Source organism: Coenobita brevimanus, chromosome 78, assembly GCF_032717465.1.
Source record: "Coenobita brevimanus isolate Jiangsu-jjx chromosome 78, ASM3271746v2, whole genome shotgun sequence".
Classification (NCBI taxonomy): Eukaryota; Metazoa; Arthropoda; class Malacostraca; order Decapoda; family Coenobitidae; genus Coenobita; species Coenobita brevimanus.
In genome coordinates, this window is record NC_137031.1 from 7,989,996 (window position 1) to 8,008,002 (window position 18,007).

An 18,007-nucleotide genomic window follows, 5' to 3' on the forward strand; every position below is an offset into this window, starting at 1 on the left:
TCACCTACCGCCTTGTCTTTCTTTCATTGATTACCAGGTATCTTAGTTAACTCTTTCTTAACAACTTCTCATTAACCATTTCCAAACTTCCAATAATACGGACATTGCTTACTTACTATTTCTAAACTTCCATTAACCCGCCGCGACCCAACCGATCTGCCACCACTGACTCCCCCCAATCCCAACCAATTTTGGAAAAAACAATTTTTGGCTCAAACCTCTGCTTTTGGTGAGATACATCGAAAATTCATCGAGAAATCGCTCACCTGAGGTTTAAAATACAGAATAGGGTGGCAGGTCAAGTGAAGAGGGATAATCGGGATATTATAGGTGAGCAGTGTGTGAAGAATGATGAAAGAAGGGTAGTGGTGAACAGTGAGGATATTAAAGATGCATGGAGAGAGCATTATAACCGGTTGTTGAATGAAGAGTTTGACCGGGACAGGGAAGGTTTGGAACCGCAGATCCAGTGTCTGGCCCTTGGCCTTTGATTGATACTGCTACTGTGAGTGAGGCAATAGGCAGGATGAGGGTGCTGAAGGCCTCAGGCGATATAGGGGTGAGTTTAGTCACTGACCTGATAAATAGGATTATTTATGATTTGTCCCAGATGATTGGCTGAAGAGTGTAATTGTAAATGTGTATAAAGGGAAGGGTGATGCCCTGGAAAGAGGAAATTATAGAGGTATAAAGCTTTTAGATCAGATAATGAAGGTAATGGAGAGAGTTTTAGAAGGTATGATTAGAGAAAGAGTGAATATTGATGAGATGCAGTTTGGGTTTATGCCAGGTAGGGGGACCACTGATGCTATATTCATTGTTCGACAGCTTCAGGAAAAATATATTGGTAGGAGAAGGGATCTTTATTTTGTTTTTGTTGATTTGGAAAAGGCCTTTGACAGAGTCCCTAGAGAGGTGGTGAAGTGGGCAATGAGAAAGCTTGGCTTGGAGGAGTGGCTGGTTAGGGTGGTTATGGCTATGTATGTGGATGCTCACACCCAGGTAAGAGTGAATGGAGATTTGAGTGATGAGTTTTCCGTGAATGTTGGTGTGCATCAGGGGTCAGTCTTGAGTCCCATGTTGTTTATCATGGTACTTGAAGCCCTTTCATGTGATTTTAGAAATGGACGCCCGTGGGAGTTGTTGTATGCTGATGATTTGGTGTTGATTGCAGAGAACAAAAGGGAGGTGGAGGAAAGGTTTAGGAAGTGGAGAGATGTTATGGGGCACAAGGGCTTAAGGGTAAATGCAGATAAAACAAAAGTGATGATATCTAGGGTTGGTGGTGGTACTGTCAAAGACGAGGGAGAGTGGCCATGTGCAGTTTGCCACAAGGGCGTGGGAAGTAATCCCATCTTGTGCAGTGTGTGTGATAAATTGGTGCATAAGAGATGTAGTGGTATCAGAGGTAGACTGCAAGATAATGTTGATTTTATGTGTACGGGGTGTCGGGGTGAGCAGATGGAGATTGTCAGGCGTGAAAGGATTGAATTTGCTGGTGAATCTCTTGAGTGTTTGTTATTTGGGAGACATGTTGTGTGGTGGAGGTGAGGCTGGAGCTAGCTCTGTGGCTAGGGTGAGAAGTGGTTGGAAGAAGTTCAGGGAGCTCTTGCCTCTCCTGACACTGAGAGGACTCTCCCTATGTGCTAAGGGATCTTTGTATGCAGCATGTGTTAGGAGCGTAATGTTGTATGGTAGTGAGACCTGGGCAGTGAAGAAGGAAGACATTTGCCGGCTCAGACGTACAGAAATGACAATGATTAGGTGGATGTGCAGTGCGTCCCAGCGTCCAAGGCCTGGAGGGGCTGGGTTTATGATGGAAGAGTTGAGAGGTAGGATGGGACTGGAGTGTATTGGTGTTGTGATGAGGAGGGGTAGATTGAGATGGTTTGGACATGTGGAGAGGATGGGGGATGATAATTGGGTGAGGAAGGTGAGAAGTGTTAATATTGGGGGTGGGGTTATGAGGGGTAGACCGAGAAAGACATGGGACGAGGTCATTAAGTGTGACCTCAGGGTTAAGGGACTGAACAGGGAGGCTGCAATGGATCGTGCAGCGTGGAGAGCCGCCATTAGGTGACCAAGGCCGACACATGCAAGCATGTTGGAGCCTTTAAAAACGAAAACGAAAACGAATACAGGTAGCAGTACCCCTTATCTTACTGGGTTTTCTATCAGGCTGGCTCCAAAGAAAACAAGTTCTATGGGACGGTAACTATTCCACACCACTCATAAACGGTATTTATTTATTTATTTGCTACGAATTTACTTGTAGTACGAAAGTATATTGGCTTTCACACAATAATTTAGGCAATATAAGCATTGTTTCACTCACCAAACACATCAACATACCTGACCTTTTTCGGCTGCATTACCTGATCATCACTTCTGACTGTTTCTTCCTCTAATGCTACATAAACACTGTCCTCCACATTGTCATCGATTGGGGAATCACTCTGGCCTTGAATTTCGTACTGTGGCACGAGATGTCTTTACTGGCCAGGTCACTGGGAATAGGTGAATTGCTGAGACAATGGTGTGCAGAGGGGGGGAGGTCATGCGGACTAAGGCATTATCCCTGCCTGGCATCTTGTAGGGGAAGGTGTCCAGTGTATATGTACCAAAAATCACACGCGAATTTGAAAAATGTGCAAATGACAATCCTTGCAATTGTGGCGCATTTATATACATCAACGGGAGTCACAGTGACAAAACGTTTGGACATATATAAAAGTCAACGGGACACGGTCGGTTAATACAGTCTTTACTTACTGTACTTTTTTTCATTAATCTTGGCCAGAAGCCATTCCTTCATTCTGAATGCACAAATGCAACAATTGATGAATACTAAAGCAGACTGGTAGTAGCAAATTTGAGGTATAGAAACGATGCTAATCTGTAGTACTTTGTAATTCTCCCATCGAGTTACATGAAATAAGTTGAAAAAGGACAAAAATCTGGGGCAAGTTAACGTGAACAGCTCCCCAACACATATTCCAATGGTTCCCACACAATCATACTCTTTCTTTCCTACATTTTCACCAACTGCTATTACTCCCTTCTATTTTTTAACAGCCACATCAAGTTATGTATTAACTCCTCCATTAAACCCTATATTACGGCAGCATCTTTAGTAGTATATCTGAGTTGCCTGTGCCAGACAGTTTGACTTGGTTTAGGAGAGAACCTCCTTACTCATGAGATTAGGTACAGTCTCCGCTAACTATTTAGTACAGAGGTTCTCAAACTGGGGGGCATGCCTCCCTATGGGGTTGTGAGCAGTTTCCAAGAGAAACTGAGGACTTGGTGGAAAATAGAGTGGCCTAATCAATTGTGTGTGTGTGTGCATGTGTGTGTGTGTGCATGTGTGTGTGTGTGCATGTGTGTGTGTGTGTGTGTGTGTGTGTGTGTGTGTGTGTGTGTGTGTGTGTGTGTGTCATTATGAACAATTGATTTATATTCATTATTCATATTCTGTCTCTGTTCCAGCCTTCAAAGCATTTTTTTCTAAGTACTCATGTATTAAGTTGATTCCTTCATTGTCTATCGCCTGGTCGCCTTCCGGCTGTCTGTTCTCAAATCTGGTCGTCTCGACAGAAAATTAACGATGATCAAATTCTGGCAAGTCAGTATGATGTTAATACTGGTTTATTTCATCATACTGACCTGTCGGATGTACTTTAGATATTATTAGAAGCTTCAACTTGCGCAAATGCCAAGGGGTTGTCTCTTCCTCTGTTTTCGTTCCTAATCCGTACATAATTTGTCCTGTCATATTCAATATTTATTTAATATTTCACAAACTACAAATGTCAGTATCTCAACACGTCTACCAGTGACGGCTTCCTGTCTCTCGCACTCACATATTTGATTCTTTGATTGACTGATGATGGGTTATGTGAAAGAAACTATACCTAGAAATCACTCAGAGAGCGTATATCTCCACCAAGGCCATTAAAAAGGGTCCGGATTCGGATCCGTGGATATGGGATCCAGATCCGGACCCTCCCTAAAATTTAATAATTTCTTTCTTGGTCCATGGCCCACCTTTCCACAGAATTCCACTGTAATTCATTGAGAACTTTTGGAAGTATTGTAAGGGATACTCCGGATCCAGGTCCAAAATTTAACAATTTCTACCTTGGCCCATGGCCCACCCTTCCACTAACTTTCGTCATAATCCGTTCATAACTTTTTGAGTAATCCTGCTAGCTAACAAACAAACAAACAAACAAACACCGGCAAAAACGTAACCTCCTTGGCGGAGATAATAATTGTTGGTATGTCTGCAAACTGAAAGGATGCATATTGCTTTGTGTTCCATAACAAGGACTGTTGGCAAAGAAAAATGATATTTCAAACATACATGAGTTTGTTTGATTTTTGTGACTCTGAGGTGCTGTTCTACGACCATGCTGTGGTGTGTATGATAATGAACAAGCACGTGTAGATTTGATATTTATGACTGTAGGGTTCTTTTTTTATGATCATATGGAAAAGTTTATGACCCATTGGTAATGCTTCATGACCAGTTGGTATACCTCATACCAATGAATCTGGCCAGGCATGTATGGCAACACTGTTCCTGCCGAGATTCTGATTGGCTGGAGGTGTTTGTTCGATTTCGTTGTTGCATAAACCGATACTCTATTTATTATCAGATGTGATACTGAGTTTGTCGACTATACAATCATCAAAAGCAATACGAAATCCGTTATATACTTAACAACATTGAAATTTTCGTAGGATGGTAGGAATATGAGTCAACAAAGTATTATAACAGTCCAAGTCAAGGTCAACATTCGAACAATTCCTTTAAATCTCCGACACTCCGTAATATAACAGAAAATTAAGGAAACCTGCATAATCTAAGCGTTGGTATACCACATTTATATTTTTTAAAGATCAGTCCGTACTGTGATAATAGAGGAGATATAATGAAATAGTTTTCCTTTAGCCTACTCTGATTTTCGCAATTTTTTCAAACCTCTCTCCCCGCAGAACTCGTCTTTTCATTAGAATTTTTCATTATTCAGAGTTGTGGCACGATTTAAGGGTGCGGACTGATCTTATAATTTAAATGTGTGTTATACCAACGCTTAGATTATGCAGGTTTCCTTAATATTCTGTTATATTACGGAGTGTCGGAGATTTAAAGGAATTGGTCGAATGCTGACCTTGACTTGGACTGTTATAATACTTTGTTGACTCATATTCCTACCATCCTACGAAAATTTCAATGTTGTTAAGTATATAAAGGATTTCGTATTGCTTTTGACGATTGTATTGTCAACAAACTCAGTATCACATTTGATAATAAATAGAGTATCGGTTTATGCAACAATGAAATCGAACAAACACCTCCAGCCAATCAGAATCTCGGCAGGAACAGTGTTGCCATACATGCCTGGTCAGATTAATTGGTATGAGGTATAGTGTTTATGACCACGAGCATGTTGTGGTGATAACCATGACCTTGCAGTGATGTTTTCTGAGTATTTGATGTTAGTGACCATGTAGTATTTTAAAATAAGCAGTAATGCTAGTGACAACATGAAGGTGTTATTTACCATGAAGAAACTACTGAATACTATAATGGTCTGCGTTGTCCTATCTGACACGCGGCTTAGCATTCAAAATCAGCAGCATCGCATCAGTATTAAATATATATATATATATATATATATATATATATATATATGGCATTGTGTTCTGTAAAGTAGCTTGGGTGTCCTTGTTTCACCCGTGCCATCCCAGGCATTTTTGCAATTTTATACCCACACAATCCCAGACCAAAAACCGAAAAAAAATTTATTGCATAAAACAATGCAAAAGGACATATAAATCAAGGAAATGCAAAAAAAAGTACTCCTTATAGGAGAAATAAGTGCAGGATGGCCGTCCATCGTGTTTCTAGCCCAGTTTCCCAAGCCGTGAGCTATGGTTTCCCACCCAGCTGGGCGGGATGAGAGAGAACGGGGTAGGAGAATGGGGGAATCCCCGTTCACAACATCCTTCTCCACTGGCTCATACTCCTCTCCAGAAGAGTAGTCCAGGTCTTCCTCTTCCATAGAATCATTAAATGAAGGGACAGAGGGTCCATGTGATAGTGTCAACTACCTCCTCCAGCCCAGTGAGGCGGAAAAATGGCGTAACTTCCCAGATATTCTAACGCTGTAACGGACAGTGGCACACTGATGTTACCCAGCCATGCAGAGCCAAACTCAGTGCTACAAGTGCTTGTGCACAATGTTGCCAATACATTAAGCTACTCCTTAGCAAAAAATTAGCTAGATGGAAGCAGTCAGAGATGTGCTACAGTGCTCGAATTATGCTGTTGGCACCATCATGTCGCTGGGATTACTCGAGACGTTTTGTACCGTCGGCACCATGCCGACGGCGGGATTGTACGGGTTAAATATGAATTAAATAATAGCAGACAAAGTTCTTATTTCTTTTTGAACGATATGGGTCCAGAAGAAAGATATCTTCACCTGGTGGCACCAAACCTGGTGGCTTCAATGTCTGATATCACTCAACTCCCCCCCTCCCCTCCCCTACTCCGAAAAGGGGGATAGTGGTTTACAGAACGGCTAATTTAGTCTGTATTCAACTGGGCTAACGTCCACTTAAACCTGTGGCAAAAAATAACTGTAATAATTAACTTTTTAGTTATTTTATGGTAAGAAGCTGGGGGTGGGTGGGAGGGGTGGATATGTGGACCAAGGTTAAAGGGGGCTCAACCTGAAAAAGGATGAGAACAGCTGCTTTACTATGATGGCCGTAGTTTGCAAATCTTCTTAAGCCTCATCTTATAGTTTTCTTCATGCCGATATCCCTTTTGCTTTTATCTTGCTCTTATCTTGATAAAACGGGTTTAGAAGCAACAAGTAAAAATATAAATCACACGCACCCGATATATTGAGGTGAACTTCCACCACTACCACCAGCACGTATTGTTCAACGGTTCGCAGACAGAGTATTATTATTATTATTATTTTCTTGTATTTTTTTCCTTCCATCACCCTATTCCCATCACTACGGTCATTCCTTCGTAACCTGAGTAAATAGTTTTGAGGTGACAAAAATAATATATATATACCACAGACTATGGCCTAAATCACCAATATAAATCCCTTTATGAATCACAAATACAGAAATGGCGAGTAGAAGCCACTGTAACATAAATCACAACATATCTCAGTGATATACATCACTACAATATGAATCATACATACCGTTTTATCATGCCAACAGCCTCCCATATTTCCACGCTTTGCGGACTTTGCTTATTAGTATTCTTTGTTTCCTCCCCGTGAAATGGGTGTTATATCACGTCATTCTTTCTGTAGAGTGTAGAGTGATGATCAGATAACACTTAATAATTCCAATTCTTCTGCCTTCCATATAATGGCAGTGTTCTGTGTTGTACTGTGTTTGGTGTGATACGGAGAACTATATATGTTTTGTTTCACCTACATTTACACTAACATTACCAGGTTCACAGACACTTACACTTATCAGTTACAATTAACAAACACTTAATCATCGCTAATATATATATATATATATATATATATATATATTCCCCCTGGGGAAGGGGGGATAGAATACTTCCCCAGTATTCCCTGCTTGTCGTAAGAGGCGACTAAAAGGGACGGTTTTATCTACATTCTCTTTGCTCTCTTTCTTTCCCTTGTACTTTGTCTGTCCAAACCCTCTGCATTTTACTTTCATTTAGTTAATTTCCTCTCTCCACTGTCTGGTTCCTGCGAGCCACTAGCATTGGCTTCAGGGTAAAATATTATTCTGCCTAAGAAATCTTGATGAACTCTGGTTATGAAGCAATGGCCCTCAGTTCCGTGCAGCCCTTAAGTGGGCAGGGGGTGCTAAGAATCCCACGGTGTAGAAATAAGTTTATACATCCAAAAAGAACCTTAAAAATAGGAAACTGGAATGTTTGAACTCTCAGTCAGGCTGGTAAAATGGAAGAGCTTATTTCAGTGTTCAAGGAATACAAGATGGATATTTGTGCTCTTACAGAAATGAGGTTGCTTGGAGTTGATAAAATGAATTTGGAAGATGGTATTACTATGCTGGTTTCTGGTAGGAGTGATGGAAATCATTACCAAGGAGTAGGCTTACTGCTGAGTAGAGATGCTTGTAAGGCAGTATGTGAGTTTGAACCAATTAATGAGCGCTTGCTTTATGCTCGTTTAAAATCTGACCATGGTAATATCAGTATGGTTGCAGGGTACGCTCTGATAAATGAGGCTGCTTATGAAATGAAGGATGACTTTTATGAGAAGCTGCAGGATGTAATGAAAAGAGAGGCAAGACATGATGTGTTAGTTTGCGTTGGTGATTTTAATGCGATTGTTGGCAGTAGTAGGGACGGCTTTGAAGAGTGTATGGGTAAGGAGGGTGTTGGTATAAGAAACGAAAATGGGATGCGATTTGGAAGCTTTTGTTTGGCAAATGACCTTATAATTGGTGGAACTATCTTTGAGCATAGAAAAATACATAAGACTACTTGGATTTCACCATGTGGTAAATACTGTAACCAGATTGACCACATTGCAATTAGCAGAAGGCATAGGAATTATCTGCAAGATGTTTGCGTAAGGAGAGGGGCAGATATAGGTAATGATCGTCAACTTGTTGTGTCAAAGATTAAAGTAAAACTTAAGAGAAACGTTAATGGTAATTGTACAGGAGGTAATAATAGTGATTTTGATGAGCTGAGAAGCGATGAGAACACGAAGGAATAGTTTCGGTGGGAATGTAGGAACAGGTTTCTAGTTCTGCAGACCTTGAAGGAATCTGAAGACAATGATATTAATCAAAGATGGAGAGAGGTAAAAGAGGTTTTGCATGAGAGTGCTAAGGTTACTATTAAGAAAAAGGGAAAAGCGAGAAGGAAAAAGTGGATGCCAGATGAAACATGGAATGCAATACAGAAAAGGAAAAAGGCTAAGTTAAGAAGTGAAGAACAACATGTTGATGGCCAGGTAGTTGAAGTACTTAGAGCAAAGTACTGGAGTTTACATTCTGAAGTAAAAAGACTCGTTAGGAGTGATAAGAGGAGGTTATATGATGAAAAGGTAACAGAGACAGAAATTAAGTAAAAATGACGGTCAGAGCACAAGAGCAGCATATCAGGCCATAAAGGAGTTAACTGGGACTGAAAAGAGAAGGAAGGAAATACCTGTATGTGACAGAAATGGTAATTTGATGACTAAAGATTTGGATATAAAAGGAAGGTGGAAAGAGCACTTTGAATCTGTTCTAAATAGACCAATCCCAGCTGAAGAGGACATTTTGCCAGCCGAGAGAGATTTGCAGATAGATACAGGGGATATAACCTTGGAAGAGGTAGCAAAATCTATAAAGGAGTTAAAGAATTTTAAGGCCCCAGGAAAGGATGAAATAATTCCTGAAATGCTTAAAGTGGAAAATGACGAGTTGATGAATGCGCTTTTGAAACTTTTTAATGTGGCTTGGGATAATGGTGGAATTCCAGAAGACTGGAAAAATGGAGTGATTATAAAAATACCGAAAAAGGGAGATTTAAGTGTGTGTGGCAATTGGAGGGGGATAACTTTGACACCTGTAGTTGTAAAAGTCTTTTCCAAAATCTTGTTGAACAGAATAGAGCCAGTAATTGATAAAATTTTAAGAGAAGAACAAGCGGGATTTAGAATGGGTTGAGGTTGTAATGATCAGATTTTTATCGTAAGGCATTTAATGCAACAAGCTAATGAGATGAAAATGCCACTTAACATGTGTTTTGTGGATTTTGAAAAGGAGTTTGATAGTGTTTCACGTGGAGCTATGTTGAAAATTATGAGATTCTATGGTATACCAGAAAAGTTTGTAAATATTATTAGAAGCCTGCATGAAGGTTCTTTTTGTAAGGTAAGGCTGGGTGGTTCTTTGAGTGATCCATTTCAAGTTAGGTCAGAAGTGATTCAAGGAGGAGTTCTTTCGCCATTGCTGTTTGTTTTGGTTATGGATTATGTTATGAGAAAGGTTGTAAGGAGAACTGGTGCAGGAATTAACTGGAAAGAAAATAAGAAGCTGATGGATTTGGACTATGCTGATAATATTGTATCTGATTTGCAGAAGTATTTACGAGATGCAGAGGGTGCTTGATTGTCCGGTGGAGGAAGAAGAAAAAGTGGGATTGGTAATAAATTGTGGAAAAACTGAAATTATTAATATGAACGTGGAGAACCAAATCAATTGTATAATTGGGAATAATGTGGTGAAGAATGTAGAAAACTTTAAATATCTGGGAACGATTGTATCATCTAATGGATCATTAAACAATGAAATTGAGGAGAAGATTAGACAGGCCTGGCGAGCTGTTGGAATGTTGAAATCTGTTTGGAATAATAATATGCTTTCGGTACATACTAAAGCGAAAATTTACAAGTCCATGGTTAGACCAATTTAAATTTATGGGCATGAGTCACGGTACAGTACAATTGTAACAGATCAGAAAGTATTAGGATCTGAGAATAAAATACTGAGAAGGATTCTTGGGGTAAAGTGGCAAGACAGAGTTACAAATGAAAGAGTAAGGGATATTACGAGAGTGGAACTAGTTAATGAATATGTGAGACTGTCTCGCTGGAAGTGACTGGGGCACATATACAGAAAAGAAGGTAGTTTAATACAGGATGTGCCAGAGTGGACTGCTAGAGGAAGAAGAGGTAGAGGTAGGCCGAGGGAAACCTGGTTGAGGACAATGAAAAGAGAAGCAGGAGAGGAGTGTTGGTGGGACCTGAAGGAGATGGCAAGAGACAAATATTGGTGGAGAGAGTTCATCGAGGCCCTATGCATCCCGTGGGGTGTCACAGGAAATTATATATATATATATATATATATATATATATATATATATATATATATATATATATATATATATATATATATATATTGTGGTAGTTGGGGGTGCTCACCATCCACTCACTCAATGTAGTGCTGCTCACGGATGTCTGCCCTGTCCTCTCCTCCATCCTTCTTTCCTTCCATCTTCTTCTGTCTTTCTTTCCTTCATTCTTTCCTCGTCTTTCTGCCTGCGGGTGACTTTACACTCCCTCCTCTGTCTTTCATTCCTTCATTCTTTCCTCTTCCTTCTGCCCGTGGGTGACTCTTCACTGAGTGACAAGCCAAATGGTTTCCTGTACACCAGGAAACCATTTACTACGCTGGGTGGTAACCATATAACCAAATTTTGGAGCCTGGCGGTTTAGCGGGTAATTATTGTGCTCCAATCTGATTGAGCCGGTCAAGGTTTATATCCAAGGGGTGGTTGGGGTTTATTGCTCACGTAATGCCACTTAGGGATGAGTGACGCTGGTCACTCTCATATTAAATGTCAGGACCAACTGCCTAGCCCATGGCTCCTACGCTCCTCATGGGGCAACGTAGGATTGGATATATATATATATATATATATATATATATATATATATATATATATATATATATATATATATATATATATATATATATATATATATATATTTTTCACAGCACACTTAGGTATACACCACTGATTGAAGCTACACGTACCAGGGGTGTAGTTGGGCTCAGCTGTCGACCACCAAGCCACCACTGAACCACAGGTTCTGGAGACGCACCGACCACTCGACACCTATGGAGGGGGAAAGAGGGAAAAAGAGTACAGTAAGAATAAGTTTAAGGTCAACAACAACAACAACAGCCAAAATGAAAATGATAACTCGAACGAATTATTATACTCACAAACAAATCTGAATTTACTGGGAAAAGAACTAATTACCTGAAGCTGGTCTGTTGTCCTCCACTCACCCACTCCCCCTCGCCCTCCATGCTTACTGACAGGGGCGGCACTGGTATGGGGGAGAGAATATCATTGTCATGAGATACCAGGAATGTAGGCCTAATGCAGTAACACCATCACAATGAAAGAAATACATACATGGAACTGTGAACACTTATATCTAGCCACAAAGAGAAGACCCTACTTCAACACCCTCAACTAGGTCAAGATGCAGTTTAAACATATACTCAAACATATACTTTTACACACACACACACACACACACACACACACACACACACACACACACACACGGTAGCAGCAACATTTACACACACTTACAATATACACAATTACACAATCATATATGCACAAACATTTAACCAAGAGGCACCGACACACTCTCATGCACTCTTATATAGACACATACATACTCATACCACACACACACACACACACACACACACACACACACACACACACACACACACACACACACACACACACACACACACACGCGCACACACACACACACACACACACGCTTACACCCACTTACTTACGGTTGACCCTGAGGGTAGTGGAGACTGTGTGCATAATACCAGACGAGAACGATGAATTAGTAGTAGAACAGGACAGCTTAGCGTTGGCCGTTGCTCTGGTGGCTCGCACGGCCAGTATAGTCCTTGCAACACCTCCTTCCACCTCTGTTTTGGTCACTTTTGCTGAGCCTACTCCACTGCCTCCCCAAACTAAAGCGGGGGGAGGCTCTGAGAGGGAGAAAAATAAAGGGCTTTTCATCATTATCATCACCATCATCAACAGTTTCCTCGTACCCATGGCACTGAGTGAGTTGCCCAAAAGGAAGGTTTTATCAAATTTTCTGAGAGAGAGAGAGAGAGAGAGAGAGAGAGAGAGAGAGAGAGAGAGAGAGAGAGAGAGAGAGAGAGAGAGAGAGAGAGAGAGAGAGAGAGAATCAGAAGTTTTGGAAAGAACCTCCATCACACACACACACACACACACACACACACACACACATGGTACAGTACCTGACTTTTTATTTTTTTTGCTTCAAGTACACACACAGCGATGCGGCATCATACACTTTACAATACACCCCCCAAAACACCTATATTTTCACCTCAGAGTGCGTTTATATAATTACGTTTTTTATTCAAAATGTAGATATTTATTAATGCATTATTCTTTTGTTCTAATTTGTCTTTTTCCCACTAAATCACATAATCTAAGAATATACCTTTGTTTGCACATGTTTATTTTTGGTATTTTCACTATTATCTCTAACAATGTTATCATTATATAAACTTTTTTCACTCGTCATTAATCATTTTCTTTTGGTTTACTCTAATCAAACTCATAAGTATATCTGTATTATTGCACGGATTTCATTTATTTTATATGCCATTTTTCAAACAAATTTATAATTTCATTGTATTAGTTTCATGGATTAATTGTGTCCTATTTAATTTTTTATACTCTCCTTAGACACGAAAGATGCCAATAGTTTTGATGACTCTTTTGTGTGTTGTGGGTACGTTTTCTGTTTTCCCTTCCCTCATCTCATTTATTAATGAGAAAGAGAACATTAGCGAGATGATGAGGCTGATGATGATGCAGAATTCCTTAATACACCATCATCCCTCTCTGTTACATGTTAACCTGTTCATCCCCCACATACATGCATACACACATACATGCATACACATACATGCATACACACATACAAGTAATTCGGCAGATAGATGAAAAGTTAGGGAGGCGTGTAGAATCGACCGGTAAATTGAGCGGTAGGTATAAATACTTAGAGCCTGAGACAAACTGTTCTCTCTCTCTCTCTCTCTCTCTCTCTCTCTATATATATATATATATATATATATATATATATATACTGTATATATATCTAGAGAGAGAGAGGGGGGGGTAGATAGATAAGTAGATTGATATATCGATATAAGTAGACAGGCAGACAGTGACAGATAAAATAATACATATACGGATACTCAAAAATTCACTTAAAATAAGAAGTGAAATATGACAAAAATCCATCGTAGACGTTTACTGGTTTCATGAATTGAATCTCCTGTTCCATTGTGTCCCTTGGGTTGAATATGATTTTAAGTTTGTTAAGGTAAGCAATGAAACTGTAAACACTCTTGTTACTGTACTTGCTGCTTATTACTTATTACGATTTAATTTAAAGAAATGTCTTATGATAAAGTTCCATTCAATAATATCACCTTATATTAAAGTATAATAGGAAATTCTGACAATGTATTCTAAAAAGCTTGATGTGCCAAGAGATAGCATCATTGGGTTTATAAAATCGTCGCTCATTGTCTCGTTATTTATTGTGATGAAGCTAATCACTGTGTATGCCCTTAGATATGGTTTAACACATAGATTCTTAATGTTCGTTGATGTGACTCTCTCTCTCTCTCTCTCTCTCTCTCTCTCTCTCTCTCTCTCTCTCTCATACACACACACACACAGACGCGGTGGGTCGGGTACAAGTATTCTCTAAATATTTACTTTGTAATTGCGTACTGCCACTGAGAAGGTAACTGAACTGCTCTGAATCGACGATAAATATGACAGAATATAGGCAGGTATAAGAAACATTGTCCCCAGCGTATCCTTTTTAACAGCCTGATATATTACAGCATTGATATTCCTCCTCCCCTCAAAAAAAAAAAAAAAATCCAAAGAACGTACAAATTTATACTTGATGCCATAATGTGTGTAGCTGTATAACTTTTGATCGACGTGCCCTTCCAAGTAAATTATTGTGGTCTACTGCCATTAACATAGCAGGTTTCACAACGTCTTCCATAGCGCCTTGCACCTTACTATTTGGTTGTATGCTGCTGAGGCAAATTTCCATGTTTAACGTAACTGAGAAAGTAAACATGTATGCTCCTGTTGCTCATCGTCACTTCAATAAAATAATGAGACTTTTAAATACTAGAATTGTTGCGACGTGCAGAATATTAATGTTGATGATATTAACACACTAAAGCTCCTATAACTCACATTCTGCTGAAATAATTCGCGCCCGTAGGAGAACTACTGAGTCTAACAGAACAGACTGTTACGCCTCTGCCAAGCCTCTGACACATTAAAAAAAGTATTTATTGAGATACTAATGTAAAAATTCTTCATCTATCTATCTATCAATCTATTTATCTATCTATCTATCTATCTATCTATATCTATATCTATCTATCTATCTATCTATCTATATGTGTGTGTGTGTGTGTGTGTGTGTGTGTGTGAGAGAGAGAGAGAGAGAGAGAGAGAGAGAGAGAGAGAGAGAGAGAGAGAGAGAGAAATGATGTAAAATAAGGTAATGTGAATTTACGTTCTACCGAAACATACATAATATATTGATAAAAAATCAAATTTCCTTTCGACGATTCCACATATGTGTAACTGGATAATGTGGTACATTGTAGGATCGGCATATCTTCTTGGAAGAAGCATGATAGCCAAATTTACCTTTCCTTGTGCTCGCGAAGTACGAATGGGGACGAGGTGTATGTACCGAGGGAGATATACGTGAATGTCGTGGTGCTGCTTTGGCTGTGATGGTTTGTGCCAGTCTGTATGCCATCAGTACGAACCAACCAGGAGTATGAAAAATTGTACTACTAATACCCATGTTAAATGTCGGCCGATACACCTTGGATATTAAGCATCACACTCTACCATCACTTATAGCGAGTCAAGCATGTTATTACGGGGCCACTGTAGCTCTCTTGTGTACTTAAATGGAGGGTGACCCCTATATAACGCATCTATTCCACTCTGTCGCGCGATTTCTTATGCTTTGCTTGTACGGCTCAACCAGTTTTATCAATATCCACGAGTAATCTACACCATTTATTTCCTTCTCCCTCACCCACGCCCACACCAGTTGAATGAGCTTTCCCGGAAACAGGCAGGTTACCATCAGATATGTTTCTGGGAGGCTGTTTACGGGCCAAGTTGTGTTTTTCTTCTCTCATGTGGCCTACTTAGCAGTAAAGATGTCAGTACAAATATATCCAGCACCCTCAGTTTGAAAAGTGTCCTCCAAGATCAGTAAAATAATCGTGTCCTGGCCTCAGTAGTAATGAAATATACGAAGTTAGAGCATTTCCCTAGCAAGCCAGACTGTGGATGTAAATTTTATTATACTCTTGCTATCGCCAAACGATTTTATAATGCTTAGTAGGACAACTTTCGTTGAAGGGATAATGAAGTCTGTAAATTCTGAGTATAACTACTCCAGTTTGAAAAAGTGTTGGAGAGGGATGCCTTCATGTGACAGCACAGATAAAACAAGTCGGCTCCACTGTATGGTAATACTGTCGTCTGTCAGTTACTTCCCCAAGACAGCAGTTTTAATCTATTCCAGCCAGTAGACTCGAATTCTTACATGCTGGAGAAACACACTTTACACTTGTGGACATAGGTGGATTTTTTTTTTTTTTTTTTTTATACGTTGTAACTGGGTAGCGAACCCAGGACTCCCAGACAGAAGCTAGGCACTGATATCACTACACAATGGCGTGATGAAAGCTGTCACCCGAATTTTATGAAGAATCAAGTAAATCCATCAAATCAGTTATTGAAGGATATGTTTCAACCTGAACCAACATGATAACACATGTTTCAGTCATCTGTCACTTCCCGAGTTGAGTGGTGCTAAATAAAAAACCATATATATATATTTATATATATATATATATATATATATATATATATATATATATATATATATAAATAAACATCCGGACCTCCTTTCCCACCCTAGGACAGGGTGAGGAGTTGAGGAGTAGCAATGTCCAGGCAACCCAAATTTGCCCAATCCAATGGGCCACGCTTCCATTCACTCATCATTCAAACCCCCAGAATCCTGGCTCTATCGGATACGCCAAAAACTTTCACCAAGTTCTGTAGCTTCACATAAACGTATCCGATAGAGTCAATCCGGACGCTGCCACGTTAAAAAGGGGTGCCAAATCCCTGATCATGCACTTCTTCTCACAACATTCATCCAGCCAGCCCGATCTCTTGTCAGTCCTGTCTTCCAAATCTCTCTTCCTCATACTGTACACTCACCCACTATGTCTCTCCACTTTCTCCTTGCCCTACCTCGCCTCCTCCCTCTTTCAAATTCGCTCAGATACACCTTTTTCACCACTCTATTGTTATCCATTCTCTCCACATGACCATACCATCTCAGTACACTCTCTTCGATTCTGGTGTCCACCGACTTCCTTACTCCACATCTTTCACGAATCACATTACTTCGTATCCTATCCACCCTCTGTACTCCAATGACATTCCTCAGCAGTCCCATCTCCACTGCTCTTACTCTTGACTTTTCATTTTCATGCCACACCATAGTCTCATATCCATATGTTAAGTTGGCACTAACACTCCTTCATGTAAACGGAGAGCAGCTGCAACACTCAAGCCTCTGATTCTTATCAGGACCTTCATTACACCAGCTACTTTTCTTCCTTGTGTCACTTTACTTTCCACTTCTTTTCTCTCTCTCTCTCTCTCTCTCTTCCTATGTATATGAAACAATTAGTGAAAATCTTCAGTTTGTTCCAGACATATGATTCATCAAGTTCGCTCTGCTTGTATTGCTTGCCCAACCTGCTCCAAAAAGCGTCGTTATTCACACAGAAAAACATGTAATTACAATTTAGACCAACGAAGACACTAAGAAAATCAAACTTTTTGCGAGTTGATTAACGTTTCGCAAAATTTAACAGCTAAAATGTACACCATTAAATTTCAATCCAGCAAGCTTCAGTAACCACCAGTCAATTTGAATAGCCTTCAGTTTCTTATATATATATATATATATATATATATATATATATATATATATATATATATATATATATATATATATATATATATATATACACAGTATGTATGTATGTATGTGTGTGTGTGTGTGTGTGTGTGTATGTGTGTGTGTGTGTGTGTGTGTGTGTGTGTGTGTGTGTGTGTGTGTGTGTGTGTGTGTGTGTGTGTGTGTGCGCGCGCGTGCGAGCGATTGTATGTCTATATATCTGTCAAAGAATGTCTATATTTCGTCTGTCTTTCTGTCTGTGTACCAACCTGTCTGTATTTCTGTTTATTGTCGTTCTATTTTATATATCAGGAAGTCCT

The 18,007-nt window shown here is 39.7% G+C and overlaps 1 protein-coding gene across 1 annotated transcript in view; it reads right to left on the reverse strand.

Moving 5' to 3' along the window:
• Positions 1-18,007, reverse strand: part of LOC145408687 (hemicentin-1-like) — a 416,603-nt gene that overhangs the window by 140,330 nt on the left and 258,266 nt on the right. Inside the window, exons 6-8 of the mRNA XM_080279363.1 lie at positions 12,376-12,582; positions 11,813-11,882; positions 11,584-11,665 (exon numbers count right to left, since the gene is read on the reverse strand). Coding sequence (XP_080135489.1) covers positions 11,584-11,665; positions 11,813-11,882; positions 12,376-12,582 — 359 coding nt within the window. The remainder of the gene's footprint in view (positions 1-11,583; positions 11,666-11,812; positions 11,883-12,375; positions 12,583-18,007) is intronic.